Below are 14,358 nucleotides of genomic sequence, written 5' to 3'. Positions count from 1 at the left end.
CAGTGAAACTCCAGTTTGAAAACAGTTCTACTTCATTTATTCAACAAATACTTCTTGAGCACCTACTGTGTGCCAAGCACTGTTCTAGAAGCTTGGGAATCATCAGTGAGCAAAATATTGCAAAACCCCCTGCCTTCCTGGAGCTTAAATGCTAATGGAAAGAAAAGAGACGCTAATAAACATAAGAAGTAAATTGTTTAGTATGTTAGGTGTAAGGACAATTTAAAAAGAGTAAGGGAATTCAGGAATGGGAGAGGATTAAATTTTAAATAGGTTGGTCAGGCTGGGTCTTCTGAGCAAAGTGACATTTGAGCAAAGACTTGAAGGAGGTGAGAGAGCGGCCATTCAGAGATATCTGGGGAAGAGGATTCTGGGCAGTGCCAAGGCCCTGAGGCAGGAGTGTGTCTGGTGTTGTTGGAGGAACAGAAGAAGGCCGGTGTGTTTGGAGCAGAGCGAGTGAGGGAGCGAGATAATAGGAGAAGATAGAGAGGTAATAGGGACCAGGTCCTGTTGGGCCATCTAAGGGCTTCCACTTTTACTCTGGGGAAAATGGGGAGCACTTGGAAGGTTCCAAGCTGAGGAGGGACACACTTATGTTTTAAAAGAATCAATTTGGCTTCTGGAAGAAGTATATCATGGAAGGACAAGGGCTGAAGCAGGGAGCCCAGGGAGGAGGCGTTTGCAGTAATTCAGGTGAGAGAAGATGGTGGCTCGGAACTTGGTGGTGGGAATGGGGGTCGTGAGAATTGGTAGGATTCTGGATACATTTTGATGTTCGTGCCAACAGGATTTACTGTTGGGGGCTGTGAGAGAACGAGAGGAGTCGAGGAGGCCTCCATGCTTTTGGCCTGGGCTGCTGGAGGGAGGGCGTCCTCAATAACTGAAATGGGGAAGGCTGAAGAGGAGCATGCGCTCTGTTTTGGTTTTGGTTTTGTTCTTGGTGGTGGTTTTCTTTTCTATTTTTAATTTTTTTTATTAGTTTCAGGTGCAAATGTGCTCTATTTTGGACACATTAAGTTTGAGGTAACTTTAAACATCCAAGGTAAGATGTCAAGTTCAAGATGGATGTACAAGTCTGGGGTTTTGGAGGGAGAAGTGGGCTGGGGATAAAATTTGGGATATGGTTCAAAGTGTGTTTAAAGTGTCCATAAGCCCTCACATAAACCTGTGTGAGGACTCTTCTCTGGGACAATCTGTCTGGAGGGCAATTGGTCAATATTTCAAATATTAAACTGTACATACCCTTCAGCCAAGCAATTCTTATCCTAGGATATTATATTATTATCTAGTTCTATATTATCTGTATGTTATATGCAGAAACGCTGTACAAGGTCAAGTTCATTAGCAAGGACCTAGTTAAAAAACGTATGATATTTCCATACAGTGGGTTCCCTTGCATCTGTTTAAAAAACAAACAAACCAAAACAGTGCTCTGTGGGTTGCTGTAGAATATAAGGGAAAGAAAACAAATGGCTGGACAACATATATAATGTATGTAATGTATATGTAATATATATGTAATGTGATATAATGTAATGTCATCTGTGCTTTAAAAACATTTTTTTTAATTATAGATATTGGTGTTTGTACAGGCAGAAAAACAAATAGCTGGAAGGATACAGAAATAATCCGAGGAAACAGACTGAGAGCAAGACACTTAACTTTCTATTTTTTATATACTATTTGATTTTTTTAACTGTGATGATGTATAATTTGACATTTAAAAGTAAAAATGTTTAAAGACCAAAAAAAAAAATGTGTGTGGGAACCCGGAGACAAACAAACAAAAATTCTGATCAGCAGAACAGGTAATAAAAAGAAGGCAGCTCAAGAAATTCCTTTGTGCTAATTTCACATAGTGGAAGGGGCTGGCCAGTGGTTCAAAGGTGGCCCGAGCCCTTTGTGACTGGTGCAGGGTTTGAACCATTTATTTATCCAGTTAGAGAGCAAACAAATTGAATGCTGGGTGCGGTGGAATCAGGGATGAATCCATCTTATCAGACAGAGAGATACCATAGAAAAGGGAGACAAGGGTGGAGATAGGAGAAGCAGAGAAGAAAGGGGACAGCAAGGGAAGTGAGTGTGTCCTTAAAAGGGAATGGGCCACCATAGATACTGCTGAAAGGTCCAGGAAGATGAGGACAGAGGAGTGGCCGTTGTCATTGGAGGAATTGGAGGGTTGCTGGAGACCTCTGTCTGGACAGAGCAGAGGGGATTGAAGCCAGAGTAGGAGGGGTCAGAAAAATGGGAGACCTCTCCCAGGCTGGGTCAGACTCCCAGTGACCTACTCAGGTTGCTTGGAGACAGGATGTAGAGGCCAAAAATGATGGCAAGAATCCATTGTTCTGTTCTTTCCTAAGACAGGGAAGGGAGCCAGGGAGCCTCCACAAGTAGAACTGCTCCTAACTAACAGGATCACCCACTTTGTGGGCAGGCCCACTCCTAATATGAGAGCAACGGAGGGCCCCCAGACTGTTCCATTTCTCTTCCCCCAACAGATCCATCTGCACTGTTGAGGACCTTGCATGTGTGTAGACAATTGGACAAGCCAGCCCACTTGCCCAAGCTCCCTCCACTAAAGCTACTAAGGGTAGCAGACACACTGGTTAGCAATGGGAGGAAGGCCTTAAAGAAGAGGCCTGCACAGGCCCTATCAGGATGTTTGGGCAAATAATTTTGGAGTTGCAGGTACTTAGATGGGAGGCATGGAGCATGTTACGTTGGCCTTGTGTCTCATCTGTCTGTAGAGAAGGGTGTGGCTGGAGGAAAGCCAGAGCAAGGTTTCTCAATGACACAGTCCAGGGCAGGGGCCCTTCCTTGCCAGCTCTGAGGACAGGAAATTACTGGAAAGGACAAAGGAGGGAACCAAGAGAACCGGAAGTGGGCCAGGTCTGGTGGCAAGCATCCTGGGGCTCATCTCAGGAAGTGGGTTTCAGGCTGTAAGGCACACGGACTCACCCCAGGAATAAAAAGTGTCTAGTTATATCACTGGTGAACAGGAGCCATGCTGGGCCAATGATGACAATCAATGTGATGTCAAACTGCTGCCCTGGACAAGAGTAGTCTTCTTGCCAAACATCTCAGTGGACGATACAAGTACCCACCTGCTTGCACACACAGGATATTTGCGAGTCATCCTTGACCCCTCTTTTCTCTCATTCCCATTATCTATCAGCAAGTCTTGTCAGTTCTACCCTTTTAGATCTATCTCCAATCAGTGCCACTCCTGAACTTTTTAAATTTCCTTTGCCCTCTCCCAGCTTTTGCACAATGGGGTTCTTTTGCAGGAAGTGCCCCCTTTTCCTTCTCTCCTGGCTTACTCCTACTCAGTTTGTTTGTTTTATTTTTTGTTTTTTTCACTTAAAAAATTGAAGTATAATTTATATACAGTAAAATTCACCCTTTATAGTGTACAGTCCTGTGAGGTTTGCCAAATCCATAGTTTTGTAACCACCACCAGAATCAAGATAGAGAACAGTTCCATCACCCCAAGAAATTTCTTCATGCTCCTTTGGAGCCAACACTACTTCTTGTCATCAGCTCCTGGCAACCACTGATCTCTTTTCTATTCAATATTTTGCATTTTCAAGAATATCCTATAAATAGAATCATTTAGTATGTGTATAGCCTGTTGAGACTGGCTTCTCTTACCTAACATAACACATTTGATAATTTATCTATGCTGTTGAATCAATAATCTGTTTCCTCTTTATTATTGAGAGTATTCTGTTGTATAGGTGTACCAAAATCTATTTATCCTTTTACCAGTGGATAGGACATTTGGGATTTTCCAGTTTTTGGAGAGCATGAATTAAAACTGTCTTAAACGGGGCTGGCCGCGTGGCTCAGTTGGTTAAGAGCTCAATCAAGAGTGCGAGCTCTGGGGCCGGCTGAGTGGCGCATTAGTTAAGAGGTGGCTTGGGACGCCAGAGGGCCCCCGTTCGGATCCCACATATGAGGGCCAGTGACACTGCTCTCTGCAGCTGAGATGCTGAACAATAGCTCAACCTGGAGCTGGGCTGCTGTGAGTCGCCAGTGAGGGCATAGGCTGCAGCCCCTGCTTCAGTGGGTTGCCATGGGCTACCGTGTGTAGCCAGCAGCCAGCATGAGCAGCCCTCAAGCCACCATGAGCGGCTGTCCAGAAGCAGGTGACTGATGTGCCTCACCCGGGAAGAGCCCAATGATGGTGCCAACTTGGGCCAGTGAAGCAACGTCCTCCACAACTACACTGAAGAACAAAAGGACAGCAACTTCTCTGTTCCCCTTGCCCCAATTCCCCAGCGCTGTTCCCATCCCCCAATTCCCCAATAAAAATCTTTAAAAAAATAAAAAATAAAAAAAGAGTGCAAGCTCTGAGCAACAGCGTTTTGAGTTCCAGCCCTAGCTGAGCTGCCGCTGAGCTGCCAACAGGCGGCAGGATGGCTCAGCTAAAAAAAATAAAAGTTTAAAAAAAAAAACCAAAAAACTGTCTTAAACATTTGAGTACAGGGTTTTGTGTGCCTGTAAGTTTTCATTTCATCTGTATGTGTAACTTATAAGAAACTGCAAAACTGTTTTCCAGAACTACTGAACTAGTTTGCATTCCCTTCGCAATATATGAGAACTTGCTCCACATCTTCACCAGCATTTGGTTGGTTAGTTGGTTTGTTTTTATAAATTTGTGATGTGTTGGTTTCACATTCTACTAAGTATGTAGTGCTTTCGAATTGTGGTTTTAATTTCCACTTCCTTGATGACTAATGGAATCTCCTCGGTCTTTTGAATCTCAGATTGGTCTTCACTCCTTCCAAAAAGCCACTGTTCATGCTCACTGTACAGACCGATTAAGTTCCTGTCCTTTGTGGTTCCATGACCACCAACATTTATCTCTACATTGGCCTGAACCCACTAAGCTGCAATTGTTTTCCTGTCCCCACCCCCCAACACACACACACACACACACACACACACACACACACACACACTGCTGTGAGCTCCCTGAGTGCAGAAGCAGCATCTTAGTTCCTTTGGCATCTCCAGCTCCCAGCACAGACCTGAAACAGAATCTTTATACAATAAAGATTAAATGAGCGAATTAATAATTGCTTAACAAATTAGGAAATGGACGGATGAAGGTAGGTGGTTAGGAAGCAGATTTTGCAATCAGGCTGTCCTGGCTGTGCAATTAACCCCTTCTCACTGGTGCCTCGCACTAAGCTCACCTGAATACAGGTGATGCGTATAATACGCTTATTTTGACGATGACGACAACAGTAGAAGAGGTAGGCAAAACGGAAAAGGCGGGGCCAGCAACGGAAGTGTGGCCAGGAGTTAGCGGCGTTTTAGTTGCCATGGAGACCGGACAAGACAGGGACCGCCAGTCAGCCCAGTCTGGGTCCTACGCGTTCGCTGGGGCAACGTGGACTCCAACCTCGCGCCTGGACCGGATTCGCGGCCCTGGCCAGTCCACCTGGCTGTCCCTCATCTACCCCGAGGCCTTCCACTATGGTTTCAGGACTCGGCCCCGCCGCCTCTCGCCCCTTGGATCCTCGCCGTTTCCTGAGCCGCACCTGCTGCGTCTGCGCCCCACCTCGCTTTGCACCCAGGACATCTCGCACTTGCTCACCAGCGTTTTCCGTAATGTGTACACGGCTGAAGTGATCGGCGAAGACGTGAGCGCGAGTTTGATCAAGGCCCGCGGCAGCGAGGATGCGCGCCACGAGGAGTTCGTGGACGAGCTACAGCAGGTAACACGGCTCGGCGGCCCCGAGCGCTTCCTACCGGTGCTCACCGGGGGCGCAGGAATGTAGTGTCTGCGGACAGTAAGGGCGACCGTGCTGGAGGGCCCCAAGACGCACCCCCAGCAAGTCAGGCTCCTGCAGGACTCAGCCGCTGGACAAGTGTCTGCACCTGTCGGGTGCCAGGCGCTGTTCCAGACACTGGGGCTGCAGCTGGGAAAGCGCCAAGTCCTTGCCTCAGCGTATCGACATTCTAGTGGGACACTATACACACACGTATACAAACACCCAGTTACTGCACACATAAGGCATATATCTGTAGCACCTATCTTTTTTTTTTTTTACACACATACATACATTATATACAGGCATACCTCGGAGATATTGCGGGCTTGGTTCCAGACCACCAAACTAAAGGGAGTATGCAATAAAGTGAGTGATAATCTTTTTGCTGGTGGAGGGTCTTGCCTTCAATTTGTTCAACAAGGAAGGAAGGAAGGGAGGGAGGAAGGACAGAAAGAAAGACACACACCTGTGAAGCGCAATAAAGTGAGATATGCCTGTATAGCATGTATAAATAAAATGACTTGGGGCAGATAGCTGGAGATAAAGCTAAAAGTCACCCCCCTACTTTGGGGTGCCTGATTTTGCATTAAAACCCACAATCTTAATCGAAGCATTCATGCCCAGATTTTAGGAGACATGCCCAGTCTCTGGAACACAGCTCTGCTTCCTCATCTGTATAAGGAGGAAAGCAGCTCACTTGAGTCCTTTCTGTTTAGTCTGACTGCTGACAACTCCCTTAGTGGAGGCTCAGCTGAGTGCTTTCAAGTAGCGGAAGTAAACTGAATGGCTGACAGCTGGAGGCTCTGTGCTCACTACCTTCCTGAAGCTCAGTACCAAGTCCTTCTTTGAATCCGGACCTGGGTAGCACAGCCCTTTGTCTACCACAGCGGTGTGCTAACTTGTATTTGGTATTTCAGAGTTTGAATGGCAGCTCTCTTGACTGTGTTACTTATGAAACCTTTAGGCCATTTTTCTCTGGGGGAAGGGGGCCTCAGTTTTCACATGGCAGGTTGGACCCAATGGTCTCCATAGTTCTGTGACTCTTCTGTGCTTCATGGGAAGCCCTGATACTAGAGTGACGTTGAGTAAAGCTATGTGGTCTCACCATATTTCTGTGCATTTGATCATCCACCTGCCAGATTCGGCAACTCTATAAGCAGCGGCTGGATGAGTTTGAAATGTTGGAGAGGCATCTCATTCAGGCCAGTGCACGGACCCTTGCGGAGAAAGAACGGGCCATGCACCAGGCCAAAGCACAGGTCCTGGAGCCCTTCATCAAGCTGTCTCCAGGTGTGTATAAAGAACTCCTGCATGCCCTTCACCCTGATTCCCCAGCTGCGAATATATTACTGTATTTGCTCCATTGCACATTGTCTAGTCTCTATGTGAACATCTGGAGAGCAAGTTAACAGACGTGATGTTTCATGACCACAAAACACTCCAGTGTGCGTGTCTCCAAAACAGAGACACTCTCGTACATAACCAGCATACAACCCTCCAAGCCAAGAAATCGGCATTGGTGCAACATTAACCTCCAGTTCACGGATCCCATTCACATTTCACCAGCTGGCCCACAGTGGCTCTCTAGGAAGTCATGTTGCATATAATTGTCATGTCTCTTTTAGACTTTTCACTTGGAACAATCCTTTGATCTTTTCCCGTCTTTCATGTTCTTGACAGTTTGATTTTAGCCAATTCTTTTTATTGTGGTAAAATGAACATACCATAAAAATTACCATCTTAACCATTCTTTTTTTTTTTTTAAGATTTTATTGGGGAATTGGGGGAGGGGAACAGCGTTGGGGAATTGGGGAAGGGAATTCCTGTCCTTTTGTTCTTCAGTCTAGTTGTGGAAGGTCGCTTCACTGGCCCATGTTGGTATTATCACTGCACTCTTCCCAGGTGAGGCAGATCGGTCGTCGGCCACTGGATGGCCGCTCACGGCATCTCTTGGCAGCTCACGATGGCTGCCAGCTGCTCTTGCCAGGTGCCAGCCACTCACAGTAGCTAACGGCAGCCCACTGCAGCTCCACTGCAGCTTACGCCGATGCCAGCGACTCATGGCAGCCCAACTCCAGGTCGAGCTGTTGTTCACCATCTTAGCTGTAGAGGACACAGCGTCACTGGCCCTCATGTGGGATCCAAACTGGGGCCCTGCTGCTCAGTGCTGGCGTCCCAAGCCAGTTCTTAACCAATGCGCCACTCAGCTGGCCCTTAACTATTCTTTTTTTTTTCCTTAACTATTCTTAAGTGTACAGTTCAGTGGCATTAAATACATTATAATGTATAGCCTTCACCACCATTCATCTCCATAATTCTTTTTATCTAGTAAAATTGAAAATATTGGGTTGTCAGAAAAGTCAATGATGTATTTTTTCTATGTTTCTCATTGCAAAAATGAGTCATGACTTTTCCGACAACCCAATACTTATTAAACAATAACTCCCCATTCCCCTCTACCACAGCTCCTGGCAACCACCATTCTACTTTCTGTCTCTAGGATTTTCACTACTATAAGTACCTCCTATAAGTGGAATCATACAGTATTTGTCTTTTTGCAACTGGCTTATTTCACTTAGCTTATTTAATGTCCTCGAGGTTCATCCATGTTGAAGCATATGTTATTATAGAAGTTCCTTTCTTTTTAAAGCTAAATAACATTCCATTGTATGTATATGCCACATTTTGCATATCCATTTGTCCATTGATGGACACTTGGGTTGCTTCCCTTCCATGTGTTAGCTATTGTGAGTAATGTTGCTATGAACATGGATGTTTGAATATCTCTGAAACCCTGCTTTCGATTCCTTTGGGTCTATACCCTGAAGTGGAATTGCTGGATCACATGGTAGTTCTATTTTTAATTTTTTGAGGAGCCACCATACTGTTTCCACAGTGGCTGTACCATTTTTACATTCCCACCAACAGTGCACAACAATTCCCATTTCTCCACATCCTTGCCAACACCTGTTATTTTGGGGGCTTTTGATATTAGCCATCCTGATGGGTGTAAGTTGGTATCTCACTGTAGTTTTGATTTGCGTTTCCCTGATGATTTGTGATGTTGAGAAGCTTTTCGTGTGCATACAGGCCATTTGTATATCTTCCTTAGAGAAATGTCTATTTAAGCCCATTTTTTTAATCCATTATTTTCTGGTTGAGTTATAGGAATTCTGTATTCTGGCTATCAATACCTTATCAGATATATGATTTACAATTTTCTCCCATTCTGTGGATTATGTTTGGAAGATTTTTGATTACTGATTACTGATTCAGTCTCTTTACTAGTTATAGGTCACTTCAGATTTTCTGTTTCTTCATGATTTAGTCTTGATAGATTTTCTGTTTCTATGAATTTGTTCATTTTATCTAGGTTATCCAATATGTGGATGAACAAATGTTCCTAGTATTCATTTGTAATCCTTTTTATTTCTCTGGAATCAGTAGTAATGTACCCACTTTCATTTCTGATTTTAGTCATTTGAGTTTTCTCTCATTTTTTTTCTTAGTTGATCTAGCTAAAGATTTGTTAATTTTATTTATCTTTTCCAAGAACCAACTTTTGGGTTTATTGATTTTTCTCTGTTGTCTTTCTCTTCTCTACTTTGTTTATCCTCTAATCTTCATTATTTCCTTCTTTCTGCTAGCTTTGGGTTTAGTTTATTCTTTTTCTAGTTCTTTAAGTTCTAAGGCTAGATTATTGGTTTGAGATATTTCTTGTTTTTTTTTTTAATGTGTCTATGGCTATAAATTTCCCTCTTGTTTTCTTAAATTATTGCAGGCTGTCTGTGCTGAGGGTCAGCTTGAGGTGTATAGTTAAGGTTTTCTGAGATCTTCTGTGAGCCTTTTCTTGGGCATGTGCTGTCATATTCTCATTTTCCCCATATATCCAGTTGTTTTTGAATGTCCCTAGTATTTAGTATCTAGCTCCCATAAGGGGAAAAAGAGAAAGGTGAATGGGTGGAATTAAGATGCTGGCCTTTTAAGAGCCCTGGAATCACTTCAACTGGAGGAGGAGGGGTTTGCAACAGTGAAGGGGAGGTACAACAATAATGGCTGCTGCCTCTTTGTCTACACCTCTGTGATCAGAAGCAATAAGAGCACAGGTCCCTGATTTTTGGAGGACAGAGTCCTTTTTGCTCACCCAGGTTCCCACAACCTATGTGTAGGTTGCCCCAGAAACACCTTCACAGATGCCCGCTGTGGAATTGGGGGTGAGAGATGGGTAAGCTACTGTGCTGGGAGCTGAAGTTAACCACGATTTACTGTCCATGTCTTTCCCTGGAAGTTACAAGCCTTCAATAGATTCCAGAGTTCCAAAATAGTTACATTAGACTGATTCTGCCAGTGCAGTTGTTGTCTAGATGGAGAGACAGATTTCTCGTGCTTTCTACTCGGCATCTTCCCAGAATCCTCTCTCGTCAGTTCTTGACAGGCCTTTCATTCTGTAGAATGGTTTTCATGTTTCCTCATGACCAGACTCAGACTCATTCTTGTCAGTAACACAACATAAATTATGCTGTGCTCGCCTCACTGTGGCACATCAGGAGGCACTGGTGACGTTAACCTTGATCACCTGGTCAGGCTGGTGTCTGCCCGGGGTTCTCCACATTAAATTCTCTACATTAAATTATAATTGATTAGTATTTTGCGGAAAGGCATTCTTAGATTTCACCAATATCTTTCTCCTCATCAAAGCTGCAGCACCACACCACCAGCATTCGCTGAAAACTTTTTTTTTTTCCAATCACACACCTCTGTGGAGATACGTTCATAAGTTTACTTGTTAAAGAAATTGAGTTACTTTTCCTATAAACTTGCCCATAGTCTGGTTTTGCTGATGTCAACACTGTGGTGTTGTTTAATCTGTTCTTATGATCTCAGTATTTCAGTAATTATTGTAGTTCTAGAGACTTTACGAAGTTTAGGTTCAAATTTTTTTGGGGGGGTGGGAAGGGGCAGGACCACTTCATAGATGGTGCTGTTTGGTTTCTTCTGGAGGTACATGGTATCTGATGCCTCTCTTTTCATGATGCTGGCAGCCTTTGACTAGATCTATTATTTCAGTGGGGTTTGTAAATTATGAAATGCAAGTGATACTGGAATACTTCTATAGAGAAAAACTTCTCAGCAACTACTTTGCTTACCCAAGGTATGGACAGGATTAATTCTTTCCCCTTATTTTCCAGTTTTTAAAATAATAAGTTGGCTCCCTAGCATCTTTCAAAGGTGACTGATGAGGTTTATTTAGTTTTAAGGTTTATCATGAACTCGTGGATTTCATAACTACAATTATACTTGTTATCCTTACTGATTTCTCATCTTCGGCAAATTTTGACACAACGTCAGTTTTCTTTGATAACTTCCTTACTTTCTGGAATGGTCCAGATGCTCCAGGCTCATCTTATCTATGTATTGCCCAAGACCTGGAATCAGCCATTTCCCTAAGAAGCCCTTGTTCCTTTTATTTTCCTCAAAGACTTTTATATAGCCTCCTCCTTCCCTGAAAATTGTCATTTTCCAGTGCAGTAGGCAGAAGGGACAGTGCTCTTAGGGTTGGGAGACGTGACATATCTGTGGCCTAGAGGGAGGGAGAAGTAGAAGATACAGTGGCTTAGAAAGGCATTACACTTATGGGGTCCTACTAGGGACCAGATACTTCATGAGATGCTTTGCATAGGTTATTCCACTGAATCCTTGCAATGATTCTGGGAAGTGGGTTTCTCTCCATTATATACATGCAGGAACTAAACTCAGAGAGAGGGTCAAGTAACTTCCCTAAATTTCCACAGCTCAGAAGGGCTGGGACCCAGATTTTAACTTGAGTGTATCCGCTGTCAGGGCCCGTGAGGAAGGATCATTGACCAGGCACAGTGTCACAGGAGGTTAGATGACTTCCGCTAGGGTGTGGCTCTGAGCATGAGGCCCTAGCCTTTGTCAGGCCTGCTGTCTCTGAGGCAGTGCCATTAGATAGTAAACACTCAGCACAGATTCCGCATCTCCTATTTCCCTTTCCACCACAGCAGTCATGTAGCTGCCAGAATCCCTCCCTTAACCGTGGATTTAAGCAGAGATTTTTGGTAGCAGATTCTCTGGAGGTTTTATTAATTGCCTGATATCCTCTGAGCCCTGGGAGTCAGATACTGTCACTGTCTCTGGTAGGATTCTTTTGGCTAAAGATCAGGAGAGATTGAATAATTGGTTAGGGGTTTTTTGTTTTGTTTTGTTTTTTTAATGAAAGTGAAATAAAACATTGAGAACTGGGAAACAAACACCAGTCAGGAGATTTTTTTTTTCAATGACCTTCATTTTATTTTTTACTCATGATAATATTAAGTTATAATCAGACATTATCTGTCCTGGTTTCTCAGACTTCTGCTGGTAACATTTCTTTTATTTCAAAAACAGCAGAAGTAGAGAGACCTTAATCCAGTTCCCTGGACACTCTTCTGGTCCCTTCTTCTCAATGTGGGGCAAGGTGACCCCAGAACCTCTTTCATAACTTAGATGGTTGAAGGTGAAGACATCTCTCTGAAACTTCTTGAGGCACAGAGGCAGCTTTTTTCTGTTTGCTAATACAAATGTCACGAGGTAGAAAATATACGTAAATGTCTCCCAGACAGAGGCAGGAAGACCCGAATTCTGCAGCACATCCTGTGCTTTTCATCCTCTCCTCTTGCTGATAAATTTTCCACATTATCTTCTGGGGACTGGAAGAGCCAACTCCTTGCAAGGCCATGCTCAGGTGCACAGGGTCAGTGCAGGAAGGCCCCCTTCCCAGGTGGAGGAGGATGGCCGAAAGGCCAGTGCAGGGTTTTTCAAGGCTCACCTGGTACATAGCTCAGGCCTGATATGGAGAGAGACTTCCCAAATATCTGATAAACAAACTGTCTCCTGCTTCTGCAGGCATACCACCTAAGCACCCACGCCCTGGGGGAGGACTGCGGAGAGAATGGCATGGGAAGAGAGAGGGTACATCTCCTTCCCACATGACCTTTGCCTTTTGTATGGAAGTTTTATCTTTAATATTTCAAATAGGCCATCACCAAAGTCCTTGGGAACTGGGCTAGATTGTCTCAACTTGGCATTGCTGCCACTCCCTGCTGAGGGCTCTCAATTGCAAAGGAGAGGCCAAGGAGTACATTTCCCAGAATGCACCTTTCTCTGATGATTCCAGGATAGGTCACACTGATGAGAGGCCCTTGGAAGGGGAGGTCAGTATCCTCAAGAAGCCGTAGCGGGCAGATGACTGAGCAACTGTGAATTTCACAGCAGCTTCCAGATAAATTCCTGAGAAACCCCTACCCTAGTGCTGCTGGCTGAAGTTGTTAATGATGGCTTCCCTGACTTTCTCCCACTCCATAATCCCCTGTATTCAAACCCTTTAATGTATGATATACGTAATTTCTGTTTTTGTTTTTTTGTTTTTAGCTGAGCCATCCTGCCACCTGTTGGCAACTCGGTGGCAGCTCAGCTCGGACTGGGACTCGAACCAGTGACCCTGTTGCTCAGAGCTCACACTCTTGAGCGATAATTTCTGTTTTCTTGATCAAACCCTGACTATTACAGTAACTAGGTCAAATCTCAAAATTCTGAAATTAACATATATAATGGGAGAAACATGTATTCTTCACTTGTCTCGCCTATACCTTTGGTTATAGGACCTTCCAAAGGGAGAAGCCACTTTGAGTCACCATGCTGCTTAATGGAGCAAGCAACAGAGTTTGAAAACTTCTGAATCTTCCATTCATCATATTTAATTTTTATCAAAGTATTAATATACATGGTTTAAGAAAATCGAATAGTTTAGACAATTGTCTAATGAAATATAAAAAGCCTCCACCTATACATGTCATTATAAATTTGTCCAAACCCATAGAATGTACAACACCAAGAGTGAACCATAATGTGAACGCTGGATGTGAACTATGTATTTTGGGTGATAATGATGTGTCACTGTAAGATCATCTGCTCCATGTGGATTCATACTGGGGTTCAAGATGAAGAGGCAGGAACTCTTCTCAGGGGCAGGGGAGCTCTCATGATGATGGGAAAGGAAAAAGAGGAAAAACTCTGTTGCACAAGCACATTTCAACCTCCTGCCAACATCTCATTGGCCAAAGCACATCACAGGGCCAAAGTCAAGGATAAAGATGTGAGCTCTGTCTCTAGTAGCAAGAACTGCAAAGTCATGTGGCAAAGGGTGTGGATACAGAAACAGGTGGAGAATTGTGGCCATTTGTTCAATCTCCCATAATTGTCTTCATTCTGTTTGGTGATCGACCTCTCTGGGAGTAACACTATTTTAGTTCAAATAATGTCACAACACAGCCTTGCCCAATGGTTGGCCTCTTTTATTGGCTGGTAAACATTTGCTGATTAGTTTCTTCTTTCTTTTTTTTTTTTAAAGATTTTATTGGGGAACTGGGGGAGGGGAACAGTGTTGGGGACTCGGGGAAGGGGAACAGACAAGTTGCTGTCCTTTTGTTCTTCAGTCTGGTTGTGGAGGACGTCACTTCACTGGCCCATGTTGGTGTTATCATTGCGCCCTTCCTGGGTGAGGCAGTCGCTCACC

At 44.1% G+C, this 14,358-nt stretch overlaps 1 protein-coding gene across 1 annotated transcript in view; it reads left to right on the top strand.

The window, feature by feature from the left end:
* Nucleotides 1-5,309: 5,309 nt before the first annotated feature.
* DLEC1 (DLEC1 cilia and flagella associated protein) overlaps nt 5,310-14,358 on the top strand; it is a gene marked incomplete at its 3' end in the record, with an annotated part of 44,407 nt that continues 35,358 nt past the window's right edge. The window contains exons 1-2 of the mRNA XM_019647150.1: nt 5,310-5,726; nt 6,923-7,073. Of these exons, the coding sequence (XP_019502695.1) occupies nt 5,331-5,726; nt 6,923-7,073 (547 nt within the window). The remainder of the gene's footprint in view (nt 5,727-6,922; nt 7,074-14,358) is intronic.

The sequence above is a fragment of the Hipposideros armiger genome, unplaced genomic scaffold, assembly GCF_001890085.2.
Source record: "Hipposideros armiger isolate ML-2016 unplaced genomic scaffold, ASM189008v1 scaffold_109, whole genome shotgun sequence".
NCBI classification, from domain to species: domain Eukaryota; kingdom Metazoa; phylum Chordata; class Mammalia; order Chiroptera; family Hipposideridae; genus Hipposideros; species Hipposideros armiger.
Note: the sequence above shows the minus strand (reverse complement) of the source record. Positions and strands in the feature narration are given on the sequence as shown.